Raw genomic sequence first — 12,117 nt, 5'->3', positions numbered from 1 at the left:
TAAATAAATAAAAGAACAGGGATCAAACTCAGGTTGTCAAGCTGGATGTCAAGGGCTTTTTATCCTCTGGACCATCTGCCTCCCCCAAGCTCTTCAGCTAGCTGGATACATCTCAGGTTCCCAGTTAATTGCAAAGCCCCTGGGGCCCTCAGGTTGCAGAAGCAAGGGAAAGTGCTAAGTCAATTACCTCTTTGATTACCCAGCCCTGTTCTAGGCGTCTCGGGAGTGCCCCGTAATAAAACAGGCAAAAATGCTTGTCCTTCGTCTTGGAACATTCTGAATGTCCCCGTGGTGGTAACAGACCGGAGCAGAGACAAAGAAACAGAAATAAATGAGAAACCAAGCGTGGCCTCTCTCACAAAGAAGCTCACCACTTATGCAGGGGAGGCAAAACAAGGCCACCCTGTGCTACACAGTTCAGCCCTGTGGAGGAGGGGAAGAAGGGGGGGAGGGGAAGAAAAAGAAAGGCAGGGAGAGAAGGAGGAGGAAGAGAGGGAAAAAAAAAGAAAGAAAGGAAAGCCAGAGACCACTTCAGATGATGTCAAATACGAAAGAAAACAAAGGTATAAAAGAGGAGGGGGCTCCGGTCAGTCTAGAGGCAGAGGCAGGTGGATCTGTGAGTTCGAGGCCAGCCTGGTCTATAGCATAAATTCCAGGACAACCAGGGCTACAACAGAGAAACTCTGTCTGGAAAAAAGCAAAACAAAACAAAAAGAGAGGATGGGGCATTGTGGGTAAGATGTCGGGATGCTTTTTTTGTTGTCCATTGTTTGGGTTCAGGGTTCCAAGCCACCCACCCTGACCTTCAAATCAGCTGGGGAGGCTCTCGATGAGGTGCTTACTGACATGCCATCTCTCAGGGTTGATTCAGTGCCGGGGACAAACCAAAGACTTGGTGCTTGCTGGCCAAGCACGGGGCTACATCCCCAGCCCCTGAAACTATGACAGATTCGGGGCGGAGCCAGTCAGTCATGTGGGCAGCTGCAGGAGTGGGAGTGTCTAGTGAAGAAAGGACCCCAAGTACGGGCCCTGGGTCCTCGAAGAGGATGCATGGGACTAACCAAAAAAACTTTATCCTAGCGGTGGTGAGGGGAAGAGGTGAAGGGAGGAGTCGGAGCATGCGCCATCCCAAGGTGTGCGGCAGGGGAGTCAGTATCCAGAGGCAAAGGGGTGTTTGGGGCTTTTTTTCCTTTTTGGTTGTTTGTAGTTTGTTTGAGCCAGGGTCTCATGTAGCTTTGAATTCTCCGTGTAGCCAAGGTGGTCTTGAACTCCTGTCTGCCTGCCTTCACTTTCCCAAGCACTGGGATTACAGGCGTGACAGGCGAACTGTGTTTTATTTCGAGGAACAGTTTTACTGTACAGCGCACTCTGGCCTTGAACTCACAGCCAGCTCACAGCCTCAGGCATGAGCCAACCTGGCTAGACTTCTTTTCTCGTGTGTATCAAATCTCTTTGCCACTTTTCACTCACCCCGGTACTCACTCTGCCCCCGCCTCCCAGAGGAAAGAAAACAACACCGTGAGGAGAATCTCAGTGGGGGAAAAGCGTCTCTGGGTGGGCTAGCAATTGAACCAACCCTGCTATCAGCCCAGGTCACATGAGGGGGCTGGACAAGAATTTGAACTCAATACCCATCCCTGGGGTGCAGGGTGGGCTCTTCAGGTGGGCGTCCCTGGCTTCAGAGTCCTGTATATCTGAATATAGACAATACCGCCAGGCTGCACTTGGACAAGGCCAGTGTGCTTGCCTCAAAGCCGGAGGGACCCGGAGCAGGTGCTACATTTCCATCCACCTACGGCGACAAACAGCCTCAGCCACGCCCCCACCTGGGTCCTCCCAGTCCGGGTCGTCCAGAGGAATTGGCCGCGCCTCCATCCAACGCCTCCCGCGCTAAAGAGGACGGAGGGGGGGGGGGCGAGAGAGTCTAGCAGTTTACAATTGGTGATTTGCACTTCAAATCCCTGAAGCGCCCCTCCCACTCCGTATATCTCCGGAGAATTCGTTATGCGTAAGGAGCTAGGGGGAGGTTGGGAAGAAGCGGAGCTAGGAGGACCCCGCCCTCCTTCGATCCCCCCCATCCCCACCCACACGCACACACATATATAGTTCTGCATTGAGATTGGTTCTAGCTAATTCCTTTCTCCCATGGTGAAGGGGGTTGGGGAGTACCGACCGGACTGGACGGGACACACGTCACTGTCCCCTGGGCCAGAAGAGCGAGCTCCGCCCTCCTCCTCTGGGCACCAAGCTAAGTCCAACCCACCCCATCCCAGAGCCAACCCAGTCTCAGAAAGCCGTCTCCAAAGCCACAGGCAGGTGCAGGGGCAGTCTCCGCGCCAGCCCCGGGAAAGGAGCCGTTAGCGTGCTCCGTCCATTGCCATCCACCGGTCGTTCCCGGCGACAGACGTCCGTCAACTTTTGAAGGGGAGTTGGTTCTCAGGTCCAGCGGCCGCGATCCCTGGTCTCCCAGCCTACGGAGTTACCCGGCCGAGCCGGTTCAAGTCCAGCAGCCATGTCCATGGGCCTGGAGATCACCGGCACGTCGCTGGCCGTGCTGGGCTGGCTGTGCACCATCGTGTGCTGCGCCCTTCCCATGTGGCGCGTTTCGGCATTCATCGGCAGCAGCATCATCACGGCGCAGATCACCTGGGAAGGCCTGTGGATGAACTGCGTGGTGCAGAGTACCGGCCAGATGCAGTGCAAGATGTACGACTCGCTGCTGGCCCTGCCGCAGGACCTCCAGGCCGCCCGAGCTCTCATCGTGGTGTCTATCCTGTTGGCCGCCTTCGGGCTCCTCGTGGCGCTCGTGGGGGCCCAGTGTACCAACTGCGTACAAGATGAGACGGCCAAGGCCAAGATCACCATCGTGGCGGGAGTGCTTTTCCTGTTGGCGGCTGTGCTCTCCTTAGTGCCGGTGTCCTGGTCCGCCAACACCATCATCCGGGATTTTTATAACCCGCTGGTACCTGAGGCCCAGAAGCGAGAGATGGGAACTGCGTTGTACGTGGGCTGGGCCGCCGCCGCGCTGCAATTGCTAGGGGGCGCCTTGCTGTGTTGCTCCTGCCCACCACGCGAGAAGTACGCACCCACCAAGATCCTCTATTCCGCGCCGCGATCCACCGGCCCTGGCACCGGTACCGGCACCGCCTATGACCGTAAGGACTACGTCTGAGAGGCCGGGTGCGCGCACACCGCACCATCACCACTACCAACCGTCGATGTACCCCACCCGTCCAGCGTGCAGCCTCGCCTCAGAGACCACCCCACCTTCCAGATGGTTACAGACGCCACGCAGTCTGCTTGCTAGGCTGGAAGAGGACAGACAGCCTGGCGTCCCCCTTTCTCCGGCTGCCACCTGATTACCTGGCCTAGGAACTGTCCAAGCCGAATGGACAAAGAAACCTCGCCCTTCCCAAGTACAGGGTTGGGGTGGCCATCGCAGCTACTTGCCAGCCCCGCAGCCGGAAGGCTCATAGTGGGCAGAGACAGGCAAACTATAAAAAGGGCCGTTTCATATTTTTCAATAAAAGCCTTTCGTTTTTGCAGTCGCTGGAGCTTCCTTATCCTGAACGCCGCACTGCCCACCACCTCCCCTACCCGCCACCTGCTGGGGAGTGTCCCTCCAATAGCCCTCACCAGGGGCAGCGAGCTTTAAACAGCGTACGGGTTCAGTAAGGAGAAAGTGGGGGTACACATGAGTTTGCTGCTCACTAGGTGGGTAACACTTGGGAGGTACTCCAAGACTGATCTCAACAGACCCTATAGCAAGGCTTATCTAACGACCCAGCCAGAGGGTTTCCGAGGGCCAAGGCTGGAGAGGGGCAAGGGGAATGGTTTGTGCTTGGACCCACAGCCTTGCTCTGGGCATTTGGGGTGGCTGACGTGCAGGTTAAAGAAACACATTCTCTACTGGGATCTCATATTTGGAGACGTCGAACAAAAAGACCTATTGTTCGGATCAAGTGCCTCACCTAAAACGACGGCTAAGCGATGGGGGTGTGGCTCAGTGGTAGAACACTTGTGTAGCATGTATGGGACTCGGGCTCCGTTGGTGGTGGGGGGGAACACCTAAAAGGGACATTTGACAAAGAATTCTGACGTGGAGGTGGAGAGATGAGGGGAAAGGCCACCCCACCTTCTTCCCAGTGTCCTCAAAGGAAGAAGGGACCTAGCTTTAAACGATATTGAGACTGGAGGCCAAGAACTGAAGCAGGGCTCTTGGAGGGGAAACAGGTTCCCGACTTCCTAGGCTTTAAAGGGTGACAGCATCTGGAAAGTGTAGGCAGAAATGTAGGCGTTCAAGGGTAGCCTCTCTGACACTTACCAATTTCTTTTCGTTTCTTTTCTTTTTTTTTTTTTTTTTTTTTTTTTTTCCCTTTGAGACAGGGTTTATTTGTGTAGCCCTGGCTGTCCTGGAACTCGCTCTGTAGACCAGGCTGGCCTCAAACTCACAGAGATCCACCTGCCTCTGCCTCCCTAGTGCTAGAGTTAAGGGTGTGTGTCACCACCCACCAGCCTTAGTTTCTTTTCTCTCTTTCTCTTTCATTTGTTTTGTTTTGTTTTTTTTTTCTTTTTTTCGGAGCTGGGAACCGAACCCAGGGCCTTGCGCTTGCTAGGCAAGCGCTCTACCACTGAGCTAAATCCTCAACCCCTTTCATTTGTTTTTGCTTTTGTTTTGTTTGTTTGTGTGTTTAGACACAGAGTCCCTCTACACAGCCCTGGCTATCCTGGAACTCAGGTAGACCAGACTGACCCCCTGTGACTAGTTCACATATCAATTTCAAAGCCAGCCTGGGGAGGGAGGAATGTTGGGGCATGTCTTTAATCCAGGCACTGTGGAGGCAGGAGGATCTCTGTGAGTTGGAGACCAGCCTGGTCTATGTAGTGAGTTCCAGGTTAGCCAGGACTGCGTAAGGAGACTTTTTGTGGCAAACAAATAAACAAACAAACAAAACCAGAAAAAAAAAAAAAGTGAAAGAAACTTGAGGACGACACTCAAAGCTGATGGTGGGACCCCAACTTTCTGAGACAGAACTGACAAGGTTAAGGAAGCCTGATTCTTAGGGCTCCAGAACCATTGGAGTGTCAGAGTTCAGGAGAGAGAAGAAACTAAAAACTTTAACTTTCCCGGGTGATGGTGGTGCTCCCCTTTCTCCCCAGCACGGGCAGAGGCAGAGGCAGGCAGATCTACCTCAGGTCTATCGAGACAATTCCAGGACAGCCAGGACTCTACGGAAAAGCCCTGTCTTGAAAAACCACCATAAGATAAAAGTAAAACAGGGTTTGGGGATTTAGCTCAGTGGTAGAGCGCTTGCTACCAAGCGCAAGGCCCTGGGTTCGGTCCCCAGCTCCGAAAAAAAGAAAAGAAAAAAAAAAAAAAAAGATAAAAGTAAAACAGCGCAAACTTCCTGCCTTAGGTTAATGGCTGTAGGGAGGCTGAAGAGTTTCACTTTGAGGGTAAAGAGCTGATCAGACAAGGAGCGTCCACGTAACAGGAAAGAGACCTTGTAAACCTGGGAGTTGTTAGCATACAGATGGCAGCCGAAACCGGGGCTGCGATGAGCACAGTTAAGAAACCAAAAGAAGAGTTTCGAGGACTTGGGGATGAACAAGGATGTTTGAACAGGGAAAGGACCTGGAAGGAGATGGGTTTGGAAAGCAGAGTGACTGACTATGAGTGGCCTTAGCAAGAATGCTGGGGACGGGAGGGGAGGGGAAAGTGAGTGGGTGGCAAGCTGTTTAAGATAGGCATTTAGACACCGTGGGTAAGTGTCGTGCCTAGAACAGGACTCCCAGGGAGGCTGGAGCAGGAATCTATTGAACAACGGTGACTGGGAGGGAAAGAGGGTCACACAGATATTTGATCAAACGAACTCGATGTGGGGTTTGGTTTGAGACAAGGTCTCGGTGTGTATCCCCCGGGGCTAGCCTGCTTCTCAGCTTACCTCAACATCTGGTATTAGAGACAGGTTCCGGTGTGCCCAGGGCCAAAAGATTGCTTCAAGTTTCTCCTCTTCCCTAAGGAATGCCAACGTGCTGTCATCAGGATGACCTAAGGAAGAGGAAATGGTTCCTATTAATAGAGAGTGCCCTAGTCTTTTCATTCCTGATATCCTAGGAGAGGAACGAGGAGATGACTACCCCAGCAGCTCCCCCAGGAAACTGGTTATCCAGGAGGCGAGAGGCCCCAGAGAGACAGTGGCCAGTGAACTTTGGAGAAAAGAGACTTGTGTGCCATGACTGTAATCTCAGCTCACAGGAGGGTGAGCAGAAGGATCATGAGTTCAAAGCCAGCCAAGACTCCATAGTGTGTTTTGAGGACAGCGTAGGTAGGCTACACAAAGCCCAATCTCAAAAGAATAAACAGACGTTGGCTCAGTGAGGGGGAGGAGCTCTAAGGAGCAGTTTGGTTTTTTTATTACTTAAATTTTTTTTTTTTCCGGAGCTGGGGACCGAACCCAGGGCCTTGTGCTTCCTAGACAAGCGCTCTACCACTGAGCTAAATCCCCAACCCCATAAATTTATTTTCGTTGTGCGTGTAGATGTCTACAGAGATCCGCCTGTCTGTCTCTCCAGTGCTGCGATCAAAGGTGTGTGCCACCACTGCCCAGCAGTTCTGTCCTTTCTTTTTTTTTTTTTTTTTTTAAAGATTTATTTATTATTTTATGTATGTGAGTACACTGTCCTCAGACACACCAGAAGAGGGCATCGGATCTCATTACAGATGGTTGTGAGCCACCATGTGGTTGCTGGGATTTGAACTCAGGACCTCTGGAAGAACAGTCAGTTCTCTTTAACCACTGAGCCATCTCTCCAGCCCCTGAGCCATCTCTCCAGCCCCTGTCCTTTCTTTATAGGAGTTTTTGAGATTGAATCCAGGTCTTCAAGCTTACTGGGTATGCACTTAACCCACTGAGCTATCTTACTGGCATGGGAGGGTAGCCCAGAGCTAGCCAGTGCCAAAAGAGTCCAAAACATCCCATGAAGGTGGAGACCATGTCTCTGGTCCTGACTAGAATTGGGGGTTGTGAGCAGAGAACCAGTTTGTAGTGTTTCTGTCCAGCTTTAGTATTCTCTGGCCCAGGGAACCTAGTTGGGTCAAGGCACAACTGAAAGGCATCTCTGACTTCCGTGTCCCAGAGAGCCCTGAAGTGTGTGCAGGGTTACTCAGGGACAACCCAGCTTCCAGAAGGTACAGTAAAGCCAACTGTGGTGATGTACACCAGTAATCCCCCTCACTCTGGAGGCTGAAGCACAGAGTTTGGGCACAATGTGGGCTACAGAGTGAGTTCAAGGCCAGCCTGGGTAGTTTGGTCAGACTGTTTTAAAATAGTGAGATGGGGTCTATGGAGATGATGTCATCGGCTAGAAGTACATACTGCTCTCACAGAGGACCCAAAGTCAGTGCCCTCCACCCATGTGAGACAGTTCTCACAGCCACCTGTCACACCAGCTTCAGGGGGACCCACTGCCCCTCCTCTCCTTAGACACTCCCACGTATATGCAATATCCCCCATAACAAAAAATAATAATGATAATAATATTAAAAAAATAGTGCCCATTGGTGGTGGCTCACGCCTTTAATCCCAGTACTCCAGGAGTAGAGACAGGCAGATCTCTGTTAGTTTAAGGTCACCCTAGTCTACATTGTCAATTCCAGGACAGCCAAAGCTATGTCGAGAAATCCTGTGTCAAAAAACCAAAACCAACAACAGAAAACAATACTGGTGAGACAAACCCTTAATAAGAGAAGTGGAAGTATACAATTCTTTAAACTTAAAAGAGTAAAAAGAAAAATCTGGCAGCCATGGCTCAGCACAGGCAGAGGCAGGAGGATCTCTGAATTTGAGGCCAGCCTGGTCTACTTAGAGAGTTAGTGCAGCTCAGTGTTAGAAGGGGTTGAGGGTTAGGAAAATCCTTGCCTAGCATGAGTGAGGCCTTAAGTTTAGTTCCTAACACTGGAGAATGTGTGTGTGTGTGTGTGTGTGTGTGTGAGAGAGAGAGAGAGAGAGAGAGAGAGAGAGAGAGAGAGAGAGAGAGAGAGAGAAAGAGAGAGGGGGGAGGGAGACAGAGAGACAGAGACAGAGACAGAGAGGAAGCAAGGCCTATTGACACACATCTGTAATCCCTTACTTGTGAGGCAGGGGTAGCACAAAAGTATCTTTACAACTTCAAGGCCAGCCTGCTCTACAAAGGGACAACCTGTCTCCAATTAAAGAAAAGTTAAACAAAAAAAAAGTACCTTTAACCCCAGCACCCTAGAGACAGAGGCAGGTAAATCTTAGTTCAAGGAGTGCCTGGGCTGGATAGTGAGACTCTGTTTCAAAACAAACAAATTAAAAACAAGGGCTGGAGGGTTGGGGATTTAGCTCAGTGGTAGAGCACTTGCCTAGGAAGCGCAAGGCCCTGGGTTCGGTCCCCAGCTCCAAAAAAAAAGAAAAAAAAAAAAAAAAAAAAAAAAAACAAGGGCTGGAGAGATGGCTCAGTGGTTAAGAGCACTGACTGACCTTCCAGAGGTCCTGAGTTCAATTCCCAGCAACCACATGGCGGCTCACAGTCCTCTGAAATGGGAGCCAATGCCCTCTTCTGGTGTGTCTGAAGAGAGTGGCAATGTACTCATATACATAAAATAAATAAATAAATCAAAAAAAAAAATTAAAAGCAACATAGTACCAGGTACCATGCTGGGCATTGAGGGAATGAATTAATTTGCATTCTTACCATGAATATTAGTGTGTGTAGCCCAGCCAGGAACTTAGGGTACAAAGAAGGCGGGCAGTTGCTTTGGGAGAGAAATCTCCAGGTTCCTTTAGAACGTGCAGGTCCAGGGGTCCTCACCAGGCCCTGCAGCCAAGCTGTGGCCTCAGGGCCTTCCTGCTCTTGCCACAGCAGTTTGAGCTCTTCCTGCTGGCTGGACCCAAAGCCAAGTTCTTCCTCAAACACAGTCGCAATGTTTGCTCTGGCTCCCTCAAGGTCTTCAGTAGGCTTCACACCGTCGTGTTGCGTGTCCTCGCTCCACCAAGCCAGCGATCCAGGAAAGGTCACTCAAGCCAACAGGGCTGGGTTTTGCCAAGCTGCTGTAGAAGCAAGTGAGGGTTGGGGCTCCTGATGCCTGCTGAGGGGACTTTCTGCAGGGCCTAGGCACCTATAGGTCAGATCTGTACGACAGGTATTATTGTTTCTATTGTTTTGGTTGTAGGTGTTTCTTTGTTTTGTCTTTTCTTTCTTTTTTTTTTTTTTTTTTTTTTTTTCTTTTTTTCAGAGCTGGGGACCCAACCAGGGCCTTGTGCTTGCTAGGCAAGCGCCTGCCACTGAGCCAAACCCCAACCCCTTGTTTTTGTCTTTCTACACACACATTCCCCCACCCCAGCCCCAATTTAAAACAAAACAAAACAGGTGGGCTGGAGAGATGGCTCAGTGGTTAAGAGCACCCGACTGCTCTTCCAGAGGTCCTGAGTTCAATTCCCAGCAACCACATGGTGGCTCACAACCTCTATAATGGGATCTGACACCCTCTTCTGGTGTGTCTGAAGACAGCAACAGTAAACTCATATAAATAAAATATATAAATCTTTTTTTTTAAAGATTTATTTATTTATTATATATAACTACACCATAGCTTTCTTCAGACACACCAGAAGAGGGTGTCAGATATCATTACAGAGGTTGTGAGCCACCATGTGGCTGCTGGGAGTTGAACACAGGTCCTCCGCAAGAGCAATGCACACTGTAAACTGCTAAGTTCCATCCCCAGCATCACACAGGGGTTTTATCTCAGCAAAGGTGATGCTGGAAGGCCATTGAGCTCCATGAAATGATGAGAAAAGCTTTCCCTCATCTGGACCTCAGTTTTCAAATAATTCCAATAGTAGTTAGACCCAATGAGCCCTTCTAATTTAACTTTTTCTATCCTTTTTTTTTTGGTTCTTTTTTTTGGAGCTGGGGACCAAACCCAGGGCCTTGCGCTTCCTAGGCAAGCGCTCTACCACTGAGCTAAATCCCCAACCCACTATCCTTTGTTAATGATGAGCTCGAACTTATTTATTTTCTTGTTCTAGAGTGCCAGAATCCACAGTGTGGTCTTGCACATGCAAGGGGGATTCTAGGCAGGGGCTCTCCCACTGAGCCATGCCCCCAGCCCCTCACTGGGGGATTCTAGGCAGATGCTCTACTGCTGAGCCATGCCCCTAACCCTTCTCTGGGAGATGGCAGGCCACCGCTCTAGCACTGAACCACAATTCCAGCCCCTCACTGGGGGATTCTAAACAAAAGCTCTACTACTGAGCCACGCCCCTAACCATTCACTGAGGATTCTAGGCAGGGGCTCTACTTCTGGACTACAGTCCAGCCTAAATCTTTAATGATCCCCTCATGGCCACCATGGCCACTGTGGTCCCTAGTCTTTAGACTGAATGCTGGTGAAGTGAGGAAGAAGTGACTGCCTGAAATCCAGAGAGGGCCATGGCAAGTGTGTGACAATCAGAGGACAACTTATCAGGACAGTTCTCTCCTCCCACCATGTGGGTCCCTGGAATCAAACTCACATCCTTAGGCTTGGTAGTGAGCACTGATACTATCTATCTATTTATCTGTCTATCTATCTGTCTATCCATCCATCCATCTATCCTCTATCATCTACCTACTATCTATCTTTAGTTTATCTTCTAATATCTATATCTTCTATCATCTATATCTTCTACCAACATCTATTGTCTATCATTCAAACATCTGCATATATATCATTTAGATATCATCTACTCTGCTGGCTGGTTTTGTGTGTCAACTTGACACAAGCTGGAGTTATCACAGAGAAAGGAGCCTCAGTTGAGGAAATGACTCCATGAGACCCAGCTGTAAGGCATTTTCTCAACTAGTGATCAAGGTGGGAGGACCCAGCCCATTGTGGGTGGTGCCATCCCTGGGCTGGTGGTCTTGGGTTCTATAAGAAAGCAAGCTGAGCAAGCCAGGGGAAGCAAGCCAGTAAGTAACATCCCTCCATGACCTCTGCATCAGCTCCTGCTTCCTGATGTGCCTGAGTTCCAGTCCTGACTTCCTGTGGTGATGAACAGCAACTTGGAAATGTAAGCTGACTAAACCCTTTCCTCCCCAACTTGCTTCTTGGTCATGATGTTTGTGCAGGGATAGGAACCCTGACTAAGACATCTACCTATCTATCTGTCTATCTCTCTATTTAGATACCACCTATATATCACCTATCTAGATATGTCAATCTAGATAGCATCTGGATATCTATTTTTATGTATAGGAGTGGTTTTGACTACAGTAATGTCTGTGCACCACACGAGTCCCTGGTGCCATTGGGGGTCAGAAGAGGGGATCAGATCCCCTTGAACTTCGTTACTTACATACAGATGGTTGTGAGCTGCCATACAGGTGCTGGGAATGGGACTCAGGTCCTGTGGGAGAACAGCCAGTGCTGTTCAGTACTGAGCTATCTCTCCAGTCCCTGTACCGAGCCATCTTAAAAGCCCTCATAAATGAGATTTTAAGTGTATTATTTAAATTGATTATGTGTGTGTGTGTGTGTGTATTAAGAATTCTTTTTTTTTTTTTTTCCGGAGCTGGGGACCGAACCCAGGGCCTTGCGCTCACTAGGCAAGCGCTCTACCACTGAGCTAAATCCCCAACCCCCAGAATTCTTTTTCTCCATGTTGTCAAATTCTGTTTCCTGTCTACTGTATCCTTTAATCAAAATGCAGAACTCAGTGATTGGAGGTGTGGCTCAGTGGTAGAGCCCCTGTCTAGAATTCCCCAGGGAGGGGCTGGGGGCGTGGCTCAGAGGTAGAGCCCCTGCCTAGAATCCTCCAGTGAGGGGCTGGGGGCGTGGCTCAGTGGGAGAGCCCCTGCATAGAATCCCCCAGTGATTTACCATAAATCAGTAACAGAATGCTCTCCTGGTATTCTCCAGTGAAGAACTGAGTCCAAGACCAGATGTCACAATACTTAAATAGATAACATTAACTAAGCTCCAGATCCTCCTGCCCCTTGTAGCACAGCAAAATGTCTGCATAAACCAGACCTAAACAATGACAAAGCCAGTCGACACTGACAGCCTGACAGGCCAAGGAGTACAGGAAAAATATCAAGGAGGCCCCT

The 12,117-nt window shown here is 50.1% G+C and overlaps 1 protein-coding gene across 1 annotated transcript; it reads left to right on the top strand.

Moving 5' to 3' along the window:
• The first annotated feature begins 1,982 nt into the window (after positions 1-1,982).
• Positions 1,983-3,548, top strand: Cldn3 (claudin 3). The gene has a single exon (XM_032887053.1). The coding sequence runs from the start codon at positions 2,513-2,515 to the stop codon at positions 3,170-3,172; it is 660 nt and encodes a 219-aa protein (XP_032742944.1). The 5' UTR covers positions 1,983-2,512; the 3' UTR covers positions 3,173-3,548.
• The last annotated feature ends 8,569 nt before the right edge of the window (positions 3,549-12,117 follow it).

This window comes from Rattus rattus, chromosome 16 (genome assembly GCF_011064425.1).
Source record: "Rattus rattus isolate New Zealand chromosome 16, Rrattus_CSIRO_v1, whole genome shotgun sequence".
NCBI classification, from domain to species: Eukaryota; Metazoa; Chordata; class Mammalia; order Rodentia; family Muridae; genus Rattus; species Rattus rattus.
This window is presented reverse-complemented; position numbering and strand designations above follow the sequence as displayed.